Raw genomic sequence first — 12982 nt, forward strand, 5'->3', positions numbered from 1 at the left:
TAAAACATTTCAAGACTGCTTAAAAGCAAAACTGATGAACAGACTTCCTGTAAATATCTTCCTCCCCTCTACCTGGAGCAAAATTTTTCTGTCATATAGGGGATAAAAAACATAGTTTCTGTTTACATGTAAAAAAACTAGGTTTCATCCAGAATATATACTGTATGTTTCAATAACTTATATTTTCAGTATGAAATAGCCTCTTCAAAAAGATGACAAGTAACAGTCATCTTGCAATGATTCTCTCAAAATAAATATTACCTATACAAAATGCAGGAATAACATACAGGGCTATTAAGCTTAGAATTCGTGCAATATTTTAAAGTGACCTTTTGTATAATTAAAATGTAAAAACTACAAGACTGTAGACTGAAAAATAATTTTAGATATTAAAAAAATAAAATGCAAATGATGTATAATGTACAAATAAATGAAATAATAACAAGAAATCTGCCCAGATGAAGGAAACCGTGTTCATAGTCTATTCAATTTTTTAAAAATTTGTCTAGCATACCTATATTCACAGCATGTTCTCAAATGCCAAGTCAGATTTAGTAACAAGACTATATAAAGAAACATCATTTGGACACAGAAAACATGAAGATTAAGATAATTTTTTTAACCAATGTTGTATGAATCACATTTATAATTTTTCTTATATCATGTGATCAAATAAAACAGAAAAACCAGAATGTATACATTGCTGATCTTTTAAGTAATGTTATGTACATTTTATTGCCAGTATATGCACAATGGTAAGCATAGAACTATAAATACACAATGTAATTAAACAGTAGAAAACAACAAGGATGTTACACGTAACAAAGGAAAGAAGGAGGAGATACTATTTTCTTGATGTAGCTGCTAAAAAGGGCTAGCAACGAGTTATGACAGTCTTGGGTTTAAGTCTTTACATATATTTCTACAACTTTTCCTCCAAATAAATCTCTGCAATGGCATTGCTTCTTTAATAACCACATCTTAGCTCTTTCTATCGCATTCACTTCAAACTAAAGTAAAAGCAACATTTCATGTTAACTACAAGCATCTGACTTAATTTTTCACTCTGGCTTTTTTTTCAGGGTTCCTAGCAGGTAAAGTGTGTAAGTAGTTTCTTATGATATTTGGCTGCAATGTTGAAGAATAGAGTTTTGAATACACATTAAGTGATAATTTGGAAAAAAAATAAAGATTTTTCTGCAGATAGTTCTTCTACTGGGTGCCATATGCAGCAGCTCAGTCAAAAATTAGTCACCCTGAAGAGGTAGAGAGAATTTTAGCCTAGCATAGATCATCATCCTTGGCACCACTATTTTCTCTCTTATCAGGCTATACTTCCTACAACTAGACAACATCACAGTCAAAGGGAAAAAAAAAAGTCAGGAAAAAGAGTTCCACTATTCCTGGGAAGGGCACTGTTTCATCCCATTTCTCAATTAGCTTGCTGCTTATATTAAAAAAAAAAGAAAAAAAAAGAAAAAAAAAAAAAAAAAAGACAACATTTAGGGACACATTTACTTATCTTTGTTCTCTTTCCATTATCAACTTCATAAATACAAATAACCATTATTCACAATATACTAACTCTTTTTCAAAAATGGAAAAACAAACCCTTGAAACATTTCCACACCTTAATCCAGATGGGTCTTGAGGATGCTATTCAAGAAAACCATGCAAATAATTTGGTGCAGCTTTTCCTACTCATCCAAAATATATATTTTTCTTTAAATTAAAAGGTGGCGAGATCCGTAGCATTTGTGACTATTCCCCCCTCCCCCCATTTAAATTCAATGCAGAAAATCTTGGTGCTTTTCGGAAGGTAAGGAATAAATAGTTTTCTGCACTGTTGTCGTAAGATCCCATGTGAGTTACAATACAAGACTACTTGTTCCAGCAATTAGGTTGAGAGGAAACATTCTAGTGATAAAGATAAATACATACTGAGCATGCTTGGGCAGAGCACTCCATTCTGAAGCATCCTGCTTGAAGAACGAAAGGTGACAAGGATGGTTCACGTCCATCAAGTGACCATGAACTCTGCTGCTCACCAGCAGGCTGCCACTCTATCACCAGGTCGGCAGTGCTGCCCTGGCAGGGCTGTCTTCCACATTAAGAGGTACTGGTTGTACCAGTCCTCTACTGCGCACACTAAATTCTTATTTATGCAACAAACATACAACCAATGAACAATATCACTGTAACAGAACTGGATCAATCCAGCTTTCTTTTTATAGGCATATTTCTCAATCTCCAGAATATCCCAAACAAGCTGTAAATAAGATGATGAACCACCAACACAGTGAACGAGTCTCACTGCAGTTCAGACTAGTTCAGCCTTGTTTCACATCACTTCTTGTTTCTAGCGAAGGACATGATACTCAAACAAAATAGCAATAAAAAAGTAATGTTATCTGCAGCTGAAGAAAAGCAACAGAATTTATATTTTAACTTCTGAAGCTTAAAGCATACCTTTTTAATTAGCATTAAAAAAATCTTTTTTTTTAATACAGTAACACTGGCAAAAGTTAAAGGGAAGACACAGAGGATTATGAACAGGGTAACTGATGGATAAGATTATTTAAAAATTTTATTCTGCTTTGATCAACTGATGTTAATACTGTTTTTCCTTAGATTTGGAATAATTCTATTGCAACAGTCTCATGCAGGCTGAGGATAGCCATTGGTTAAAGGAAAAAAAGCAAAACCCCAAACAAACAAACAAAAAAAACCCCAACAAAAAATAAAAGAAAGGAGGGGAAAAAAAAAAAAAACAACAAGAAAAAGGTTCCAGAAGTTGTATGTAAGGATTTTCCTTTCACTGAAGAGGGCCTTGCCCTTGCTTTAGGAGACCTGGTTAACTCTTCTCAGCTTCATTAGCTTTGTCCAGACATATCTGCTGCTGTATCCCCTGCTCCAGAGCCTGTTTGTGCACGTTTGATGTAAAGGTTCAATAATTTCATCTGCAAATTTAAGACAGAAATTAGTTCTGTTTAGTATTTGCAAACTGTACAGACTGACTACAGGAAGAATACAACAAGACAGACATTAATCCTTTTTCTTTTCCCCAAAAGCAAAACTGTACTTTACACAGTTGATTCAAAAGGAACATACATGCCCAATGAAAACATCAAACACAAGTACAATTTTTCATAAGGAAACTGCTCAAGCTTCTCTAAGGATGTAAAGAAGAGTATGATATAAGGTAGCTAGATTAAGATAGATGGAATATTTTCCTCCAATTATAATGCTTTTCTAAATATGGTAGTGGTTTTGGGTTTTTTTTCTTTTAGGTTACTGCTGAGGTTTAAGCTGAGGTTTAAGTCAGAGTTGCTGATGCTGGTATTTGCTAAAGCTTCCAGTATTGTCTAGAGTCACTCTAAGTACAATCACTGCCAGAGACTATTTTAAAGACAGAACTGCCTTATTCAGACACACAGAATTAATTGGCCTGTTTCACTCCAAAAGAAAAAGAGATTCACAATTAACATATAGCTGTTTACATACAAAAAGTGCATGAAAAGGTGTCAATGAAGTCATAAACATCCTGGAAGAAAAAGGACCACAGACTGGTTCTTATTATTTCAAATTACAGGTACTGAAAAGACTGGTCAAAGCAAAATAACAAGGAGGAAGAATAAATGAAACTGCTGCATGTAGCATGGACATACCATGTTCCTTGTTTTTCAATCAGAACTTGCAAGAAAACAAGACAAGAAACACTGATAGGAAAAGCCTGCTGAATACAGCCATTATCACTACTACGAGCATACAAGGAACTGAATGCATTAAAAAGCAGTAAGAAACATAGTTTAGTAATTATCTTAATGCTAAAGTTTGTACACTTGCATAAATAAAGATCTGTGGACTCTCAGTTTTGAATATTTTACGGTGAAGTTGTATTAATACAACTGATATTCTCTTTCAAATATACACTTCATTGAAACTTTCAGGCAATGGCAACCGAAATAATTTCAAATGCATAGATGCCAATCATGAGCCAAGATTTCTTCAAATGGTATCTTTTACTTACTTTACTGCCAGTGAGTTGACTGAGATGCGGTTTTAGTTCATCACCAATTACTGCATGAACGGCTACAAGGCAGAAAACACATGCCTTACGAACGCTGCTCTCTGAATTATCATAACCCTAGAAAAGCAATAAAATTAACATTAATACCTTATCAGTTAATGATTAAAAGCCTCAGAAAACTATTTACTTATTTACTATAATAAATACATTGGAGTCTATGGTAAATTAATGCCAGTGTAGCCCAACGAAGCATTCCAACAAAAAAACAAACATGCAAATACAGAGCATGCAGTTAAAAAGCGGGCTGCTTATTAATCACCACTGATAATCATTTTCCAGGCTGAATTTAAAACCCACACAATCCTGTTCATAAGTTACACGGAAAACAGCTGCTGCCACACAATAGGCGAGCACATAAGAGAACTGTTCCAGATTATACAGGTGTTTACTTAAAGCAGAAGACCACTCACAATTTAAAGCTTCCTGACTCTGAAAGAACTCTCTTAACAATTTAAGATTCTTTTGTTAAGCCCCATCTCATTCTTTAATAATTTTTGTTTCTTTTGCCATTTTTCCATCACCCCATGCCCAGCTGTCTCACTCACACTCCCTTCTCAGACGGACCCTCCTCTGCCTCTATTTTCCCGCAGATGTGTGACTGGATCACACCCATTAAACACAGAAATCTGCAGAATGCAGCTGCCAACTCCAAAGAGTCTTTATCCACCAGAAGGAAATTAATATATTTTGGCTCTTTATAAGGTGGCAAAAAATTCAGTTTTAAAGACAAAGGAAGAGAAACCTCTGATACCCTTCTAATTTTATTCAACTTTCTAAAACTGCTTCTTTCCTCTTGCCTCCCAAAAGCCCCAATTGATAAAACCCTACAATTATACACAAATAAAACATGGACAATTTCACACCAAATTATGTAACCTGGAAAAAGGTACAAACAATAAAAAACAATCTTAAAACTAAAAGTATATACCAAGCTTAACTATAACCAGTACTTTATATCCTACTGAGATTTCCTCTGAGTTATAATTTAGCTCCCTGCTAATCAAAGAGATGATTCCTACTGTCCAAACTATTTTGGGTCAAGGCAGCCATCAACTATCAGACAAGTGAAATCCTTCATGAGAACCAAGTGGTACTATTTTTAAAAAGTCTTTGCAACTCGTCTGTATATGGTTTCTTTTTATTAGTCTGTTTGGTCTTTTCCCCCCCTATTTTCTTCTTTCTTCTCTCCTTACCTGTATTAGACCTGGCACAATCTCTGGTAAAAGCTGAGTGAGGGTTTCTTTAGATACTCTTTCTATAACTTTTGTCTGCATTTTGATTGCAGCCAGATTAATGGGGTAGTCTGCAGTTTGGATAATTGGACAGAGAACTTTGATGCACTGATCTGGGCTAATGGAAGTGGCCAGCATGGAAGCAGCTTCTTCAGCAGATCTCACCACCTATTGAAAGAAAAAGACACAGAAAAGTGATTTATATGAGACTGTTACTCTGTGGTCTGTTTTCTGGCAGGAATGGTCTTGAGCATAAAAATTTCCTATCAAGAGCTCTGCAGTATTATAGGAATATGTAAAGAGTCCATTGATTCCAACTGTTGGACATTATTTCTTAAAAACACAACTCTTCCCAATATCCTGTGGCTACTATGCCCTTGGCAATACACGTAGCAGTTTTTCAAACCTGCTTGTTTTTTTACACAATTTCTTTACTCTGCAATACCCTCCAACTATATATTGAAGTATCACCACCTTCGTAAACCTTAATTTCTTGTGTTGTCATTGGTTATTGCTTGTTAAGTTAGTGATCACTGACAAAACATGTTTCCACATTCATTTCAAAAGTGTGTTTAATGACATGCCTAGATTGATAATTGTAGAAACCAATCTTTTTCTTCCCCTATAATTTCGAAAGAAACTATTACAAGGGAGTACTTTAAGCTTGAAGAATGCACAGAACAAGAATAATTAGGTAGGATGTCAACAGGTACAGAAGCTCAAAACACAAGGGCACCACAGAGAAAACTAACATCTGATATTCACATTAGTGCTGTGGTGGCATCTGCCATTTAACAGGAGAAACCACTGTGCAGAATGAGCGGTTGTACACCACTGATGTACAAAAACCTCCAGAACTTTCTCTCCATCCTTGTCCCCTTTACTCTCTCACTCCTAACACATGAAACCATGAGAGAGAAAAAAGCACAGGAACAGAGAAGGAACAATGGGGAAATGACACTGTAAATAAATACAGTGTATGAAACAAATCCAGAGAATGCAAGGAGAAGAGAAATGAGTATCAAATGAGTGATAAACTCATGGGATGGGAGGAATCAAAGTCAACTTCAAAGCCTGAAACTCCACAGTAAATTCCACAAAGTGCCCTTGCATGGGGAAGATGTACTCATTTAGTAATAAACATGGATCCTTTCCACAGCATCAGTGGCACTGATGTCAGAAGTTGAATACTGGGTTGGTTACTGTAGCTGTGTTTCCTACATTTACATGCATTATCCTTTACTGTGTATGCAGCCATCACAAATAAACCTGAGCAAGATTACCTTTACCCTTCTCCTGAACCCCCTCACTATTCCTGGCACGAGCACCTCCCCCCACTGACATAATCCTGCACATTTTCCCTTAACACCACTCAAAGCCATGCTCTCAAATGGAGCAGAGTAGAAAGAGTTGACAATTCCGTGTCATGTTTAGGCTCATCTCTCAACCACAAACCTCACTTAAATCCAAAGCTTCTTTTAGATCTCCAGGACACCTATATTCAGGTTAAGATGTCAAACAAGAAAAAAGCTCCTTTCAGTTATTCTTTGAAGAGCTAAGGTGACACACTGTTGGTTACACTGTCCTCTGGGATGGCACCCAAAGACCATCGTTATTAGGAATGATATTAACCATTCAAGAGCTTTCAGAACTGCAGGGTGTTTTTTCTTCCATACCCATGTAAACTAATAACATAATTGTTATTAGCATACAATAATGTGCCTGTTATGAAATGAATTACTTCCTCAATAAGACCTGAATAATTTCACATTTTCTGGACAGCTCTTTCATTTTGTAATAATCTGTCGTAACTGTAAGCAAATAAAATAACTGATTACTGACCTCCTTATGAGGATCCTTATGTGCTTCTAATGTCTTCATGATTGTGAGCTCTGCATAATTCTTAAACCTTGCTGGCTGGTTTCTTAGAATTTCTCTTAGAACTTTCAGGGCCAAAGCTCTAATTGCATGCTAAAGATTCAATATTAAAATAAATGAGTTATGCATCTTTAAACAGACATATGCTTTAACATTTGTTCAGCTGCTGGAAAAGTCTTTAATAATGGAAAAAATATCAGATTGTGCTCTGCACACATATACAGTCTGAATCTAGTGTTAACAAATAAAGGTAGGGAAAAAAAATCTTCAATCTCTCTTTCTGCAGAAAATTCAGGTGACGTATCATAAACACTGCTAAAGTAATTTTACTTATCTATGCCACCTAGAAGCTAAGTTGCAAACACAAGCGCTGATAAAACCATCATGCAAATACATTTTTTACTTTTTTTTTTACAATTGTTTTAAAAATCAAACTCAAGTACTAGTGTCTTTTTGATCCTTAGTAATTTCAAAAACATGGCCTTTGTAGAGAATTATTACACAGAACTCAGTCTCTTCACAATGAGCATTACTGTATTTTAGAAATAAATTTTTAAATCCACTGCCACACATGATGTTTTGATATTCTAGATTCCTTCAGGGGCTATAAACAGATAAGCTTTGAATCTCAGTGAAAAAATGTTTCATTCAATCTACTGTGTCAGAATCCATAAATAGGAATCCTGGAGACATTAAGTATCACTGATACCCTTTTTACCACCACAGCAATCAGACTTCATGACATTTTTGTAATTCCATAGTTTTTTTGTTTTTCCACCACTAACTGGAATTTGTGCCCTTTCTACACCTCATACAAATGTCAAAGGTACTGAAAGTAAGCCATGGGCTTTGTTAACATTCTTAACTGGATTAATCTGAATTTACCTCTTTATCTCCAAGCGTTTCAAGCAGCAGAAGTAGTATTGTTTTGAAGTGCTCATCCCAAACACCGAAAGACTCTTCCTGAGTTAACTTCATGAGCTCATACAGTGCAGCCTTTCTTTCTTCAACTCTCTCATTATGGTTTGATAACTCTTTCAGTAGCTCTGCAACCAGATCAGAATGGTCCATGGGAGGCTCTGTCATAAAGTAATGCACAAACACAGTTACTGCAAATAAATATTAGTGCCTGTTATACAGCTGAAGGATATTTTCTAGTATGACTTGCTTGCTTTTGAGTATGCTTTTTTTTTTTTCCCCACATCAGCCTGCAAAAATTGCAGTTGGGCTACTACCTTTTCAGTGCAGCCAACATTGCTGAGCAAGCTTACAATCCCCCCAAAACCCTTACAACGATTATTGCAAAAAACCCCCAGCAGGCCAGTCTACTGCAGGAGTTTTTAGGCTTGCAGTACCCACTAAGCATCCTTTTAAATCTGATCTATACACAAAGTGCCACCTTTCCCATATGACCCTTCCACTCAAGATGAAAAAACTTTCTTTTCTCTGTTAGTATTACAGAATTGTTCAGACTTTCGTAAGCCATGATTCCACAACAATAGCTAGGCTGCTAAAACAAACAAGGGGAAAAAAAAAGTACAACAATGGTTCTTAGCACAAAAGAGTAAACCAGGGCTATTAGTCCCATAGAGATTCCCAAAAGCAATTCATTAAGAGATGGCTCTGGATTTTAGTTTTGATTAGAGAGGATTCCATGATAATGGAAAAACACAGTAACACAACCTCTATTTGCAAACTGGACTGCAAACAGAGTGATCTGCAAACAGTCAAGAAACTTAAAAATGGTCTTCATGAAAAGCTGAGTATCAACTTAGTGCCTTTATTCCATTATTGAGACCCACTTAGTCTTTAAGGAAGGAAAGCATATAGCTTCCATCTTTGCACCGAGACCTCTGGATAAATTAACAGAAACACACATTTTTTAATGGAAAAAGTTAGGAAGTTCTGGCATAAAATGCAAACGCATTGCATTTCCTGAAATGACTGCATGTATTAACTAACACATGAAATGCATCCTCCATAACAAATTAATTATATCATACACCGAGAAACCACAGCCCTTGAACATCTTTTTTACTGTATTTTATACTATAACTTACAAATGCTGTACAAAGCATTTGTACAAAGAACAGAGTACATAAATTACTGTAAAAATCATGCCGGTTTTGAACCCCACATTCCTATTTGCATTCTGTTTTACATGAATAAACAGGAGCACAAGTACCTGAAAGCAAACTACAAACACTACTGCTGCCTCTGTATTAATGGATGATTAATGTTTGACTAAAGGGCAGACTGAAACCGCATTAGGTGAAATATGATTTAAAGCAGATGAGCACAATGGACAATCATTTTAATGGAAGCAAGATCATTACTTTGACTGCAAGCACTATTACACTTGTTCTACCAAACTATGAGGATTACAGCTATAGCAAATCCTCATATATGCATTTCAGGGAATGCATATTGACACTTAATTAGCAAAACTTCTCATATCCATTTAAATAAAGTATTTTCAATGTGGTGTCATCTTAAACGTATAGAGGGAAGGGGTAAAGAGAGGGGAAGGTAGTAACCATGTCCATGCAGGAATAAGGGGAGGAATGAAGCTCCAGTAGTAGACTAAATAACTGAAAAACATGAAGATAACCAAGAGGGATGGGCTTTTACAGCTGGAGTTTTCCGTTCCTTTGTATGACTTATACCCAGTGTTTCATTTCCAAACATTTTCCAGGTAAGAATGGAGAAGCATAAAAAAAGTCATGTTCAAAGCCTACTCCCAAAATTTCTTTTTCAGAAAGGAAACAAAACACAAATGAAGAGGAGCAGATGCAACTCCTTCATTTGAATGAATTCAAATATGCATTAGAGATATAAACATTTGATGAAGAACAGCTCTTCTTAAACCAATCAAATAATATCCTTTTGAAAGGATAAACAGTGTAGGGGTTAACAGGGAACACGTAGGTATGTCCTGAATTTAGGAAAGATTTTCCTACTGCCACTCACAGCATCTTAATATAAAAGCTATGCAAACATGACGGCCAAAAAAGCAAACAAAGCAAGTGCAAAACTTGATGAATCACGTGCAGGGTGACTGGATTATAAATGGCTTTCTATTAATCCTGGAGGATATGAGTGATATCCTTGCTTGGATGTGTGCAGAGCCTGGTTCTGTTGGATGCATTTGTTAGTGCTATCTAAGGGATGTGGAGCCAACTTAGAAAATCTGTAGATGACATCACTTTAGGAGCAATTGCAAAGATTCTGGAGAACAGGATAACAACTGAAAATTATCCTGTTAAATCAAAGCAATGGTCTGGAAAAAAAAAAAAAAAACATGCCAAGTGTAAGGCAAGACACAAAAGCAGAAATCTTAAGCCCATATACAAAGTAACAGGCCAAAAGGAAGGTGTTTGGAAAGCACAATCCATGGAAGTAAGCTGAAATAAATAAGCTTCTTTGAAAAAGAGCACTTCTTTCAAAAGAGCATTTTTCAAACAGAGACTGTGAACTGCTATTAAGGAGTCTGGAACTGACTTAGCCAGGTTTCCTTATGCTTCAGATAAAGTGCATTTCCCTCAGGGAAAAAGCAAAGTGCAAGTGGTTGGAAGATACAGACTGTTATTCTGAAAACCTTTTTACTGTAAGAGAGGCAAAATATTCAAAAGTGAGTCATGTGAGGCACACTCTGGCATTTCCTCCACTGAAAATTTTTAGCTGCTAGACAAACCATCTGCAGGATACATGTTCATGCCCCAGTGCTGTTGACAGGACTGTATGAGCAGCTAAGGTTTTCCCATCTAGTCTTGTATTTCCACATCTTTCTGTCAGTAATGCCTGACAGGACAGCTGGGAATCCAGTACCAAAATAATTTTGTGTCATGAACAAGCAGCAATTCTGCGGAGTTTCCGAAAACTGAAATCTAACATCCAATGAGCCCTTCCAGTTTTATGGGGAAAGCATGCAACTCCCAACAGAGGAACCATAGGCACAAAGTATTTTGCCAAGGGTATCTTTTCTCATGCAGACTTTTTCTAAGTAATCCCAGATGAAATTCTAAAAGCTACACACAAATGACAGTATGTACATGATATAACTGAATACTAAGGGAGAACATCACAGGAATGAAAGCAAGTACTTCATTAACATCCATTAAAGAGCAGACCTAAGTAATGCATTGCACTACTCTTCCAAGTAGGACAAACTAATACTGGATAGGGATGCTTCATTCCAGTCAGTAATGAGTTTTTACAAAACTGGATCACGCTGGCACAGCACAGACTGCATCTGGTTTAATGCAATATCCAAAAATTAGTTGTCAGAAGGTAGAAGAAGGATCCTCCCATGTAAAAAAAGATCCCTTCATACAGAATCTCAAACATAAACTGGCTCTGTATGTAGATGGCAAAGCTATTCAATTATTAATAAGTACATGACATGAATTGTAAAACTCTGCTTTCCCCTCAATCTTTTTCAGAAGATAATTAGCTACACTATATGCTTCTTCACGATACGTAAGAAAAAACGAAGAGGAATGCATCACAGTTGGATTTGGTTTTGATTTAATGCAAACTTAAAGCCAACTTACAGAATAGCTGAATAAAACACCATGTCAAAAAATAACTGTTTTTCAATGGTGTCTGTAACATATCTTTTGTGGGATGACAAAAGCAAAACAGGCAGAAGGGAGATGATTAGTTTGTCCCTTGCTATTAAGAAAAGTGTTTACTGAAAAACTTAATCTACAGCTGAACAACAGTGAATATCAGATTATGAGAACCACTGACTATTCATTAAAATAATGATAGTAGTGGTACTTTGGAATCTTCTCAACATACAGATATAAAAAACTTACCCAAAGATACACTGAAAAATATCATAAAGAACCTCTGTCAACCTACAAAACAGCAACCCATGTTTCTAGATTTACACGGGCTAGATGAACCACCTTCCTGGTAAAAAGCTGGTTTGTTTTGTTTGGTTTAAAAAGAATGTTTAGTCAATAGAAAATGCCAATGTCATGCTTCAAATACAAATATATTACTAAAAAAATACTTACTCTTTCACCTAATTCCCAAACTGGTTTGATCCAGTTTTACTTCCTTGCTGTAAATCTTTTCTCCCCCCTCCCCCTTTAAATTTCTATCATAAAAAAGTTTGATAAGTAAATTCATACTGGCAATACTGATACAGGATGTGCCACCAGAAGTATACAACCTAGTTCAGCATTTCCTTCATTTTTACCCTTAGTCTCTACAAATACCAGGTTATCCAACAATGTAACTAAAAGAGATGACTAACAAATAAACTAATTCAAAATATAGCATTTGTAAAACCCTCTCGAAGAAGTGGTATGTATACTCCTAATAATAAATTCAGAAGCTGAACTCAAAGATGGAAAATCTCATCATTTTTCTTCTAGAACAAAACATAATCTGAATCTTACCATCAGGAAACTGCTCTGCATCATCATCAAACATGGCTTCTTTCAAAGCAGATTTATTAAATGGACTGATACCATCAGAATAATTGTATGGGTTGTAATCTCGTGAGCGTGGTGAGGAGTGGGGAGGCATGGTGTTGAGTAATGATGTTTTGTTATCCAGAGCTGTCCGACCTGTATCGCTCACACCACTTCCTGCTCGCATGTCTACTATTCCAGAAGCACTGCAAATCTGCAGGAGAGGACACATCACATGAGCATGTGAAATACACTCTTACACCTTTCAATTAACTACATCACTAACTCATTTATGTAGCAAAAACATACAAATTTCAAAATGCTTAGAATTTTCAAAGTAGTCTTCAAATAAGAAG

The 12982-nt window shown here is 35.9% G+C and overlaps 1 protein-coding gene across 50 annotated transcripts in view; it reads right to left on the reverse strand.

The window, feature by feature from the left end:
- Positions 1-704: 704 nt before the first annotated feature.
- CLASP2 (cytoplasmic linker associated protein 2) overlaps positions 705-12982 on the reverse strand; it is a 146168-nt gene continuing 133890 nt past the window's right edge. For all 50 annotated transcript variants that reach the window (XM_048298077.1, XM_048298059.1, XM_048298041.1 and 47 more), the window contains 6 exons: positions 12612-12840; positions 8086-8279; positions 7165-7293; positions 5284-5490; positions 4031-4147; positions 705-2960 (listed from right to left, as the gene is read on the reverse strand). In XM_048298077.1, the coding sequence (XP_048154034.1) occupies positions 2874-2960; positions 4031-4147; positions 5284-5490; positions 7165-7293; positions 8086-8279; positions 12612-12840 (963 nt within the window). In that variant the 3' untranslated portion in view covers positions 705-2873. The remainder of the gene's footprint in view (positions 2961-4030; positions 4148-5283; positions 5491-7164; positions 7294-8085; positions 8280-12611; positions 12841-12982) is intronic.

Source organism: Corvus hawaiiensis, chromosome 1 (genome assembly GCF_020740725.1).
Source record: "Corvus hawaiiensis isolate bCorHaw1 chromosome 1, bCorHaw1.pri.cur, whole genome shotgun sequence".
Lineage (NCBI taxonomy): Eukaryota > Metazoa > Chordata > Aves > Passeriformes > Corvidae > Corvus > Corvus hawaiiensis.